Raw genomic sequence first — 12596 nt, 5'->3', positions numbered from 1 at the left:
AGGTGCATGTTCTTTTACATCTCTGAAGTCCAATCCTATATTTAAAAATCTTCTACTCCCCAGCACTCTGTCAAGGCCTTGATACAGCCATGGAAAAAACAGTGATAGTTATACTTTCCTGGTGAAAGCTGACTCTTAGTTACACCTGTTTACCCCTTCCATGGATGAGAGACAACCGAGACACAAATGTGGCCATCTATGTTCCACTGTAAAGAGGTTTCCTTTACTCATGAGCACTATGGCCATTGTATTATTCTTTGGGGCTTCTCTTTCACAGTAATACTGTTCTTCCCTGTGGGTTTGATTTAAAACTCAATGAAGGCAATGCCAGTTTTCCCACTGACTTCAGCGGGCACCGGATCAGGCCCTATAGCAACACCTACTAATGCAGCTAAAGTCCATGCTGTATTGATGTTTCCTTTATATCTGCACCCCCTTGTTTTGTGAATCAAGGATTGTTAACTTGGCAGTAAAGGATTAGCTCTGAGCAGAAACTGTGGGTACGAGGTATCAATCTGGGAGCTAGCTATTCAAATTAATACAAAATAATATAAATATTATTGTGCCATACTGTAGTACATACAAAACCTGGATTTGTGCTGGAAATGGCCCAACTTGATGATCACTTTAGATAAGCTAGTACCAGCAGGAGAGTGGGGTGGGAGGAGGTATTGTTTCATGGTCTCTGTGTATATAATGTCTTCTGCAGTTTCCACAGTATGCATCCGATGAAGTGAGCTGTAGCTCACGAAAGCTCATGCTCAAATAAATTGGTTAGTCTCTAAGGTGCCACAAGTACTCCTTTTCTTTTTAAGAGAGAAGTGTGATCTCTACATTGTCACTGTCCCTTTAAACAACAGGGGTCCTTTCCAAATGGAACACAAAACATTGCAGTCTTTTCCATATCACAGCCTCCTTTATTAGTGTACATTATCAAAACAGACCTTATAAAGTTGGACGGTGAGGAAATCAGACACCATGAGTACACCTTACCACCAGAAACAAGTAGATTGATTCAATTTATCTGTCCTACTAGGAGACACTTGATTCCATCAGCCTCAAGGAGCACTCCTTCTTCAGACATAATTTGAAGCACATCTATTGATCAAACAGCCTGTCCACTGCCAATCATTTTAAAATTATTTAGTAGCAGAACTGCCAGTCACTTGAACACAAATGAACAATGGTGAAAGTCTAACATGCTGGTGGAAGGCAAAAGGAAAAGAGAATAATTCATTGCACTAAAAAAAAAAAAAGATAGAACAATATCAACTTTCAACTCACCCACAGGAATCAATGACAGATTCTGCCTCTTCACATCAGAAACAATGTTAGATTTAAATGACACAAAACAAATTAGAAAAGAAAACCCTATCCACTGTATACAGGAAGTAATGATTGCTGTTTCAAGAAATCACTGGTTTGCTGGATTCTTCTATCAGTTTACCTCTATAAATATTTAAGGTTTGACAAATTTTTGTTGTCTGTTTCACACCAGCTTCCAAAGTGTAACAGAAATTCTTAGAACACAGGCACAAAGACAAAGCTTTTCTTATATGTCCTCGTACATCCAGGGAAAGTTCTGACATTCCAACCATGGCTTTACATCATGACTTCCGTTACTCTACTCATTCTCCAAGCAACAAAGTCATTCGGATTCAGTCGCACAGAACATAAAAACTGGAAAACTCAGTATACATTTAACTTGCTGATACGAAATAAACCACTGACACTTTTTCTTAAGAACTTATGCAAAATTTTATTCTTTCAATCTTTGTCACCAAATAGAAATCAAAACTCCAAAACTTAATAACGTATATAAAGGCATAGGGCCAGATTCTTTCACAAATTGCTATAGCTCAAACAGAAGCTCTGGGCTTGACGTGGAAATTATTGCTTTTGGTTCTATGGCCTGTATGAAGTCAAAGATCAGGCTCAATTATTATAATGATCCCTTCTGGCTGTAAAGTCTATGAATTTATGAATTCTGATTTCAGTTACACAAATACAATCCCACTGAAGTAAATGAAATTACTCCTTTTATACACCATGGTAACTAAAATCAGAATAGTCTCTGCCACACATTTCTTTAGAGGCATTTGACAGGATTCTGATCTTAACTATACTGGTGTATGTCCATTGACTTCAAACAAGTTATCCCTGTTTCACACCAGTATGAGAACAAAATCAGGCCCATCACTTATTACTTTGGATTGATTAATTTGATTTTATTTTCGGCTTACAGATCTGTTATCTTCATTGTCATTGATAACAGATCCTACATTTTAATTGCTGGGTGCTCTTGCTAAACATCTGTCGTGAAGAGCCTTCATCTCTGGCATATACTTCCTCTGTTGATCCAAGAGAGCTGAGTCTACTGACCTTCGATGTTCAGTGTAAAGCTCATCTGTTTACTAAACCTTTTGACTGCTATATTGATGGAGAACAGTGTCAGGACCCTGAGTTTTCATTGGGGACACCGCCTTCTGAGTTTTTGCTATTTCCTGTGATAGCTACAATTTCTTGCAATTGCCCTTTTTATAGCCAAATTTTGGCAGCATCTTTGAATGGTAGTCTTGTATATGGAGGGGATATCTAATGTTAAAAGTATTTTTTAATTGTCATGAATGCACCAAGACACTAAGAAATTGTCTTTTATAAAATCTACATAAATACTAGTAATTCATATCTATACAGCACTAACCACTTAACAAAAGACAAAAACAAAAAAACAGACAAGAGTAATACAGGGTCTGATCTCACAGTCCTGTCTCAGGCAACACTCCCATTGACTTATGTGGAAATTCTGCCTGAGAGGGGACTGTCTGAGAGGGTCAGGTTCTCAGTTTGTTCACAAGTGTTCTATCTAGACTCTCTCCCTGAATATACCTCATCAGCTGTTTTCTCTAGCATCCATTAAGATGGACATCAACAGCAACTCTAGGCAGTCACAATATCAGCACACAAAGCAGAGAACCAAATAGGACAAGCAAGCATCCATAGAAAATAAAATATTAAAATAGAAAATAAAAATTCCAATAAAAAATAACCAGTTTCACTAAGGTCAGGCCCAACATCAGATGCCTTGATTTCTGTTTATCAGGTCCATCAATGGCTATTAGCCAGGATGGACAGATATGGTGTCCCTAGCCTCTGTTTGCCAAAAGCTGGAAATGAGCGATGGGATGGGTCACTTTATGATTACCTGTTCTGTACATTCCCTCTGGGCACTTGGCATTGGCCACTGTCGGAAGACAGGATACTGGGCTAGATGGACCTTTGGTCTGACCCAGTATGGCTGTTCTTATGTTTGTATTAATTTTAAAACACGCCTGATATAACTATGAGGCTTGTTCATGTCAATTTCTTTTTAAACAGTGTCAGTGTTTTGTGTATGAGAGGACACACAATGGAATAGAAGCCTTCAGATTCAAACTATTTACTTACTTGAGTAAATGGGAATGCCAAAAAACCTCCCAGGAACCATTTAAATTAAACACATAGGACACCTAACAAGATTATATTCATGATTCCTTAGGCATAGAAGTTCTGGAGGAGGACACAGAATAGGAAAATGTTTGATCATGGGATTCTTTTTGAGTGTTCTTTTCTTATTTAGTATGCTTTCTTTTACAAACTAGACACAAATGTGAACAGTCCCTTTGACTTCAACTTTGTAATCTTTTCTTATGTTGAGAACTAAATGCCATTAGGCAATGATTTAAGCTTTTAAGGGGGAGATTTCTAAAGCAATATAAATTTTTTACCAAGAAAAAATGCTAATTTTTTTAAAAAGTGCACTCCACAAATCTTCAATAGCCCAAGAATACTTACACCACTGGGGAATGGGAAATCTATAAATGCTTTGCTTGTAGCCATGCAGGGTGTCAAGAGGCAAATATCCATTGGGTTAATGGATTGTGGATCACAAGATATGCACAGTCAGACCTTATTATAGTTATCCTCTAGATCAAAGCATTTTCGCATGAACAGGGTTCAGTCCACCATAGTTGTAGCAGATCTGCAGGAATGAACTTCTTTAAAGTTTTGGTGATTACATGATTGTTTTGTTGTAACTGGAGCCTGAAGCTCTCTGCATAACTAATGATCAGGTAGAAGGAAAAAGGCAGCTGAAAAGCAAAGCCTTGACAAACAGCTGTGGCAATAAGTGTCAAATCCAGACTACCAGGGTCAATCCCCTTATGAAGTGAGTGTTTAATCCTTTGCAATTTTAAATTAAAAAAAATTATCAAGTAGCATGTAATGCTTCAAGGTTCGGCCTACAGAATCAGAAGGAATCCCATAAATTGTTTCACTTGGGGCTTTGATCCCACATAAAATCATGTTTCAAAGATAAGGGCCACCAAACTAATAATACTTTATGTGAAAAGAAGAGGAGTACTTGTTGCACCTTAGAGACTAACAAATTTATTTGAGCATAAGCTTTCGTACTCCTTTTCTTTTTGCGAATACAGATTAACACGGCTGCTACTCTGAATACTTTATGTGGGTATCTAGTGTATATACATTTCTTAGAGAATTTGGCCCAAACGTTCTTTTAAGAAGTAGAGTCACATTTAATCTTATGCTCTGTTATAGTATTGTCCTCTAAAACTGAAAGACATTTATTTCTCACACTACTCACTGAAATACAATTGGATTTGTTCTTGATCCTGACCTTCTGGATCCTGCTAACAAAGTCCACCTCAGGAGGAATGAGATACCCAAGCAAATATGCTCACCAGTAATGACCCGTGTTGATTTCTAGTGTCCCTAATGCCCAATACCACTGCCACAGTACACATGACTGATGGCACTGGGTTAACAAAGCCTCTTTAAAGGGATTGCAAGGGTTGTTTGAGATGGAAGGGGACAAGGGAACTTGTGCATATAGTATATTTATAGTTTTCAGGTGAAAGTACAAATTTAGTAGACTGAGGAGGGAAGAAAGCAAACTCCTCTTCAAAATAATGATCTATGATTATTATTTATTAACCTTTCCCCACATCTTGCTAACCCTAATTCTCCATTCTGATCAGAGGAGTGATCCAGGAAGTGGTGTTACACATTGTGGACAATGTGCAAAAGGATGGTTAAAATCGGAGTCTCTGGCTCCAACACCTGACCCAATCTATAACCCAAATTGAAGGCATGTTTAGAGACCCAATGCCATGTCTTTTTTTATGTGTAGTTCTCACAAGCCATCAACGAACATCTTGGAGAGGCTTTTATTGTATTTCCAATCTCAGAGGAGAAAGGGAGAGAGCAACGATAAATTTCCTGCAATGTTAAGATCTTGTACCATGCGAGAACTGGGAGGAGATGTAATCCCTCCCCTTCTTGCATTTAAAAAGTGATCTAAGATCGCCCCATTCCTGTGTAACAAGCGAAGAGCAGCATCATTTCCTAGCAAGCCACGGAACAAATGGAAACGGAACAAGAAGCTGGGGGATAAATCTGGTTTCTCTTATGAAACTGACAACCAACACTTTCCAATCCTCAGTCAATTCGTTAAGTGCTTGTGCAAACAACCCCAACACAAAAGCATCTTTGCCCAGAGAAGGGGCTTCTCCTTCAGTGGCTGTGTATGTCTCTCACACCAGCCGTGAGACTGAAGTCTTTTTATTATTTTTTTTTGGGGGGGGGAGGCGGACGGGAAGGAGACAATGAACAAAATATAAACAGGAGAAGATCAGCAGGGGTCCCTTCACCCAGGGGACCCCAACCCTGTCCGTGCGCCCCCAAACAAAGCAAGTCAGCCAGTCCCTTGTGGCTTCCCACCCCGGGATGATGTCAATGCAAAACAACCCCTTTCTCACATCCCATTCTCGCCCAGGCGATGGCAGCCCCTTCCCCTCCGTCTCCCCTTCCCCATTCCTTCCTTACCTGTTCGGAAAAAAGCATCCACCTCGGAATCGGGGACAGCGCCTTCCTCCGCTGCCCCTTCTGCGGGATTCATGGCTGGGGAAAGGAGAGGCGAGCCCGGCTGCTGCTAATATCCAGAGAGTTAGGGAGGAGGAGAAGCAAAGGGAGAGAGAAAGAGGGAGGGATGGATGGAGGCGCTTTCAGCAGCTAGCCCAGCCGTGCACCAGCGCGATCATCCCTTCCATGGTGTCTGGTGAGCTCTGCTGGGGCTGCTGCTCCCAGGGCTTAGCAGCAGCTGCTCCTACTGCCTGCCAGTCGTGTGAGGTTTGCAGTCCCCTCCCGCCCCCCAACACCTCCAGCAACAGCAGGCTCTCTGCCAACCCCCCTCCTCTCTCTATTGTTCAGACCTGCTCTGCTCTCTTCCCCCTCCCCTCCTCCTCCTCTCTTCTTTGCCAACAATGCCCCTTGCTGCACATGTGACTCCAGCCGAGCTGTATTTACATAGATGACAGTTCAATTCCTTACAGCAGCGGCAGCCGCCTGAGCCAGTATCACACCAGCTATTGTTGTTTTCCAAATGATCATTTCAACCAGCCTGGGTTATTCCGGCCGTCAGGACTTCCTGAGGGAGGCAGGAAAACTGGGATGTGGATATTATAAAAGGAAGAGGAAGGGAGAGGGAGGGAGAGGGAGAGGGTGTGTGTGTGTGTATTTCGTGGGAGCTTTATCTTTGCATGATCAAGGGACTTTCTTCTCCCCCATTCTTTCCATCTCTCTTAAATCATCTAATCCCCCCCTCCCAGCCAATACAGGCTTGTGCCCTATTGTATATTCTCCTGCCCAGTTCTCTCTCACACACACACACCCTTACTAATGCTTGTTCTAGTCCTTACTACATGGATCATTCACCAGAGGTTTCCTTCCGATATACAGATCACAGTGAACACTCTCTTCTTTCAGGCAGATTCAAAACAAGACAAAACCCTACTGGGTGTGTATGAAAATACAATGGGGCAAATGAAATCTGTCCCAGAATAACAGGTTTCAGAGTAACAGCCGTGTTAGTCTGTATTTGCAAAAAGAAAAGGAGTACTTGTGGCACCTTAGAGACTAACCAATTTATTTGAGCATAAGCTTTCCTGAGCTACAGTTCACTTCATCGGATGCATACTGTGGAAACTGCAGAAGACATTATATACACAGAGACCATGAAACAATACCTCCTCCCACCCCACTCTCCTGCTGGTAATAGCTTATCTAAAGTGACCACTCTCCTTACAATGTGTATGATAATCAAGTTGGGCCATTTCCACCATAAATCCAGGTTTTCTCACCCTCCGCCTCCTCCCCCCCCCCCACAGAAACTCACTCTCCTGCTGGTAATAGTCCATCCAAAGTGACCACACTCTTTACAATGTGTATGATAATCAAGGTGGGCCAATTCCAGCACAAATCCAGGTTTTCTCAACCTCCCCCCCCCCCAACACACACACAAACTCACTCTCCTGCTGGTAATAGCTCATCCAAACTGACCACTCTCCTTACAATGTGTATGATAATCAAGGTGGGCCATTTCCAGCATAAATCCAAGTTTAACCAGAATGTCGGGGGGTGGGGGTAGGAAAAAACAAAGGGAAATAGGCTACCTTGCATAATGACTTAGCCACTCCCAGTCTCTATTTAAGCCTAAATTAATAGTATCCAATTTGCAAATGAATTCCAATTCAGCAGTTTCTTGCTGGAGTCTGGATTTGAAGTTTTTTTGTTGTAAGATAGCGACCTTCATGTCTGTAATTGCGTGACCAGAGAGATTGAAGTGTTCTCCAACTGGTTTATGAATGTTATAATTCTTGACATCTGATTTGTGTCCATTTATTCTTTTACGTAGAGACTGTCCAGTTTGACCAATGTACATGGCAGAGGGGCATTGCTGGCACATGATGGCATTATCACATTGGTGGATGTGCAGGTGAACGAGCCTCTGATAGTGTGGCTGATGTTATTAGGCGCTGTGATGGTGTCCCCTGAATAGATATGTGGGCACAGTTGGCAACGGGCTTTGTTGCAAGGATAGGTTCCTGGGTTAGTGGTTCTGTTGTGTGGTATGTGGTTGTTGGTGAGTATTTGCTTCAGGTTGGGGGGCTGTCTGTAGGCAAGGACTGGCCTGTCTCCAAGATTTGTGAGAGTGTTGGGTCATCCTTCAGGATAGGTTGTAGATCCTTAATAATGCGTTGGAGGGGTTTTAGTTGGGGGCTGAAGGTGATGGCTAGTGGCGTTCTGTTATTTTCTTTGTTAGGCCTGTCCTGCAGTAGGTGACTTCTGGGAACTCTTCTGGCTCTATCAATCTGTTTCTTCACTTCCGCAGATGGGTATTGTAGTTGTAAGAATGCTTGATAGAGATCTTGTAGGTGTTTGTCTCTGTCTGAGGGGTTGGAGCAAATGCGGTTGTATCACAGAGCTTGGCTGTAGACGATGGATCGTGTGGTGTGGTCAGGGTGAAAGCTGGAGGCATGTAGGTAGGAATAGCGGTCAGTAGGTTTCCGGTATAGGGTGGTGTTTATGTGACCATTGTTTATTAGCACTGTAGTGTCCAGGAAGTGGATCTCTTGTGTGGACTGGACCAGGCTGAGGTTGATGGTGGGATGGAAATTGTTGAAATCATGGTGGAATTCCTCAAGGGCTTCTTTTCCATGGGTCCGGATGATGAAGATGTCATCAATATAGCGCAAGTAGAGTAGGGGCATTAGGGGACGAGAGCTGAGGAAGCGTTGTTCTAAGTCAGCCATAAAAATGTTGGCATACTGTGGGGCCATGTGGGTACCCATAGCAGTGCCGCTGATCTGAAGGTATACATTGTCCCCAAATGTAAAATCAAAAATGGATACTCTCATATCTCACATCCATGGAGGGTGAGAAAACCTGGATTTGTGCTGGAAATGGCCCAACTTGATCATCATACACATTGTAAGGAGAGTGGTCACTTTAGATAAGCTATTACTAGCAGGAGAGTGGGGTGGGAGGAGGTATTGTTTCATGGTCTCTGTGTATATCATGTCTTCTGCAGTTTCCACAGTATGCATCCGATGAAGTGAGCTGTAGCTCACGAAAGCTTATGCTCAAATAAGGTTAGTCTCTAAGGTGCCACAAGTACTCCTTTTCTTTTTGTCCCAGAATAGCTAGCTCCTGTTGAATTTTAGTTCAAAGAAACATGCAGTGTTGGTAATTAATGCAGTGCCAGTTGGTTTTTAAAACAATATTTTTCCTTACAATAGGATAGTGTTTGAGGGTATACAGCATGGTGCTGGCAGTTCCATTCCTGAGGGTGCCATGTCCTGAATAGGTATGTGTGTGCATGTCTGAACTTGTGTACTTAAACTTCCAAGAGGATTTCACTGATTTTTCCATGTGTGCTTTGCTGTCCTCTCCATTTGTGTCATCAATTTGCATTGTTCTCATATCAAATTTAAAAGCAATGAGGCACTTTGCAGTGGTATCTGTAAAAAGTGCAGAGAATCAAGTAACAAAACTGGGTTTTTAAGTATAATATTACATAACATGCTGTTAATATTTCAGGTTTCTGAAACAGATATTTGAAATGGTGTTTGTTCTTGCAGGTACTTTCACATTCTGCTTTTTGCAGGCTTTGGGTCTGATGGGGTGCATGGATTAATAGTCGGAAAATGGGACGGGAAACCAAGACACATTGATTTCTAGTTCCAAGTCTGACAAGTGGCCTTGTCAAGTGATTTAATTTCTCTACCACAGTTTCACTATCTGTGATATAGGGATAACATTTATTCACTTATCTGAAAGGGGTATTCTGAGGAACAACTAGTTGCTATTTGTAAAGTGCCTTGAAGATGAAAAGCATATGTCCTACTGTTATTCCATGACATCCAGGTAATCAGATACTAATGTGAAAGATAGGGGCAAATGGTGAAAACCTTTCCTCACTTTCTGCCATTCTCAACCTCATCAGCTACCGATTCCACTATAGCCAAAACTGATAATATATCCAAAACTGATAATCTACTAATTAAGGCCAGATTTTGCCATTCTATCTCACAGTGACAGTTGGAATCAGTGGGATTATTTGTGGAGCAAGATACTATACGTTATTAGTAAGGGGGGGTAACAAAAGCTGGCCCTAAAAAAACCGAAACCTTAACTGAAACTCCACCATGTCTATCTTCTTGTTCAATTCAAATCTTGTCTTTATACCTCAACCCAAACTTGACTCTGAACTTACCTCTGTCTCCCTTTATTGCTCAACTCTATAATTCTGCCTCTCATCCCCAAGACACTGCCCACACCTTTTCTGAAACTCTTATTCATGCCTTCAGCACCTTTCATCATGATAAAGAAAAGGTACTTACCTTACAGTAACTGGAGCTCTTCAAGATCTGTTGTCCATGTACATTCTACTCTTGGTGCGCATGCACCCCATGTGCTTGAGATCAGAGTCTTTTTGGCCAGCAGTGTCCGCTTGGGCAGGGCATGTGCATTAAGTGTCCTTGTGCTCCCGTACCAAGTGCATACAGAGCAGAGCAGGCTTAACCACCATTCAGTTCCTTTGCTATGGCAGAATTCAGATATGAAAGAACTCTGTGGTAATGGGGATGGAGAACAGGTTATGGAATACATATGGACAACACATCTCAAAGACCTCTGGTTATTGTAAGGTAAATAATTTTTCTTTCATCCTCTAGTGCTTGTGCATATGTATTACACTTTTGGTGACTCACAAGGAATGACTTGATGTGACAGCAGTAGGTGCTCAGAGTCTGCTTAAATAAAGTTTCTTTGGCAGAGCTGCACTGCAAACATCAGACCTGATGCTTCTCCTAAGAAGCAGTGTTTAGTGAAAGCCTGGACTGAACACGAAGTCGCTGTTTTGTAGATGTCCTTATCTCCAGCACCTCCTACTGGCTGCATGCATTTCGCTGGGTCTTCCACAGCTTGGCCCTCCAGACAAGTCACATTCATTTCTGCCCCCTTTTGGGAGAACAAAAGGTTCAACTGAAAGCCCAACCTAAACCATCCAAATAATTCTTCCACCCCTTGTCGGGCTCCACTGAAGTGTTCTTACTGGCCCTCCCTCAGGGTCTCCTCCACAAGAGGCCAGTCTGCTTCTACAGAGTTTTTCTTCTGTTGCTTGCTGATGTATCTTAACTGGCCCTTCCTTAGGCCCTGCTTCCCAGGAGTCTACTCTCCTCCTGCAGTTGGTCTTCCTTGCCCCTTCCCGAGGGGCTGGTAGGGGAACCCAGGCTCACCTTCTACTCTGAATTTCAGCCCAGGGACCCTGTATTAAGCTACTAGGTCTGCTTCTTCAGAAATACTGCTGTTTCCCTGGACTGCTCCTGTCTCTAAGCCGCCTTGTGCTACTTCTCTGCAGCTTGTACTTAACGTAGCCTCCCTTTGCTTCTCAGACCGCTGACATCTCCCTTCTCTGCTGAACTAACAACTCTTCTGCCCCTCTTGGCCTCCACTGAAGTATTTTTACTGACCCTTCCTCTGGGCCTCTCCCACAGGAACCTGCTCCTGCTCCTCCTTTGTTGCATCTTAGCAGGTTTTCCCCTCACTGTCTTCCTTCCCCAGGGATTCTGGCAGCTTCCCGTAGGGTTCTTTCTGCTCTTTGTAGGCCCTAGCTCAGGGCCAGGGCCGGCTCTAGGTTTTTTGCCACCCCAAGCTCAGGTGGGGCTGGGGCTCGCAGGCAGCGCTGGAAGCAGTGGGAGTGATGTCACCTTCTCCCAGCGCCTGCAAGGGCTTTATCCCCTTCCCCGCCCGGCCGCGCAGAGAAGCCCCGATATAAGGGGTGGCACAAGGCAGCGCAGCAGCCAGTGCGCAGATGAGGCAGCACAGCCCCGGCTCCCTGGCAGGACTCGCCCTCTCCTCCCCAGGTAGCGGCTGGGCCCTAGCAGCTCAGCATCCCGGGGCTGAGGCTTCCCCTTCCCGCTGCGGCCAGGGGCATGGTGCCCTTGCCCCATCTAAGTGGCTCAGCTCCAAGAGTGCAAGTTCCCCGAAAACAAAAGGATGGCCAGAATGCCGCCCCTGGAAACGTGCCACCTCAAGCACATGCTTGCTTTGCTCGTGCCTAGAGCCGATCCTGTTCAGGGCTTCCCCCACAGGAGCTTATGCTGCTCCCCATCAGTCCTCCTACCTGACTTCATGACTGGCTAAGCACTGTCTCAGGGGTCCCACCTGGAGAAGCCTGACTGCACTCTTAATACAACCCCAAATCTTAATACAAACCTGGATCTGGTGGTATCAGCCCAGAGACCTCATTCTGTAAGCAAATGCTGTAAATAATTTAGGGAAAGATCTAAATGATTTGGTCTTCTGCAAATAAAAGGACAGGGCCCTGTGAATATCTAAAGTATGCAGCCGAGTCTCCCCTTGATTAGAATGTGGTTTAGGGACGAATATTGGTCGATGGATCATTTGGTTTAAACAGAACTCTGTAACTACTTTTGGTAAGAATTTGGGATGGGGTCTGAATGACACTTTATCCCTATGGAATACAGTATAGGGAGGTGTTGCCAGGAAACCATTTCCCCAATTCTTTTAGTAATTGCTACCAAAAAGGAAGTTTTCATAAATAAATGCAATAAAAAGTAGGTTGCCAGGGATTCAAATGGAGGGCCCAATTAGCCTGCCAAAACCACAATGAGATCCCATAGGGAGCAGGGTTGCTTATCGATAGAAAAACTATAAATCAGATGCTTAAAGAT

General features: G+C 43.3%; 2 protein-coding genes across 2 annotated transcripts in view; one reads left to right on the top strand and one right to left on the bottom strand.

Moving 5' to 3' along the window:
• Positions 1–6176, bottom strand: part of KALRN (kalirin RhoGEF kinase) — a 765876-nt gene extending 759700 nt beyond the window's left edge. Inside the window, exon 1 of the mRNA XM_084643219.1 lies at positions 5887–6176. Coding sequence (XP_084499345.1) covers positions 5887–5959 — 73 coding nt within the window. The 5' untranslated portion in view covers positions 5960–6176. The remainder of the gene's footprint in view (positions 1–5886) is intronic.
• The window catches only part of ROPN1 (rhophilin associated tail protein 1), a 103159-nt gene that overhangs the window by 38564 nt on the left and 51999 nt on the right, over positions 1–12596 (top strand). The gene's annotated exons all lie outside the window — the stretch shown is intronic.

Source organism: Lepidochelys olivacea, assembly GCF_965140295.1.
Source record: "Lepidochelys olivacea isolate rLepOli2 genome assembly, chromosome: 11".
NCBI classification, from domain to species: Eukaryota; Metazoa; Chordata; order Testudines; family Cheloniidae; genus Lepidochelys; species Lepidochelys olivacea.
This window is presented reverse-complemented; position numbering and strand designations above follow the sequence as displayed.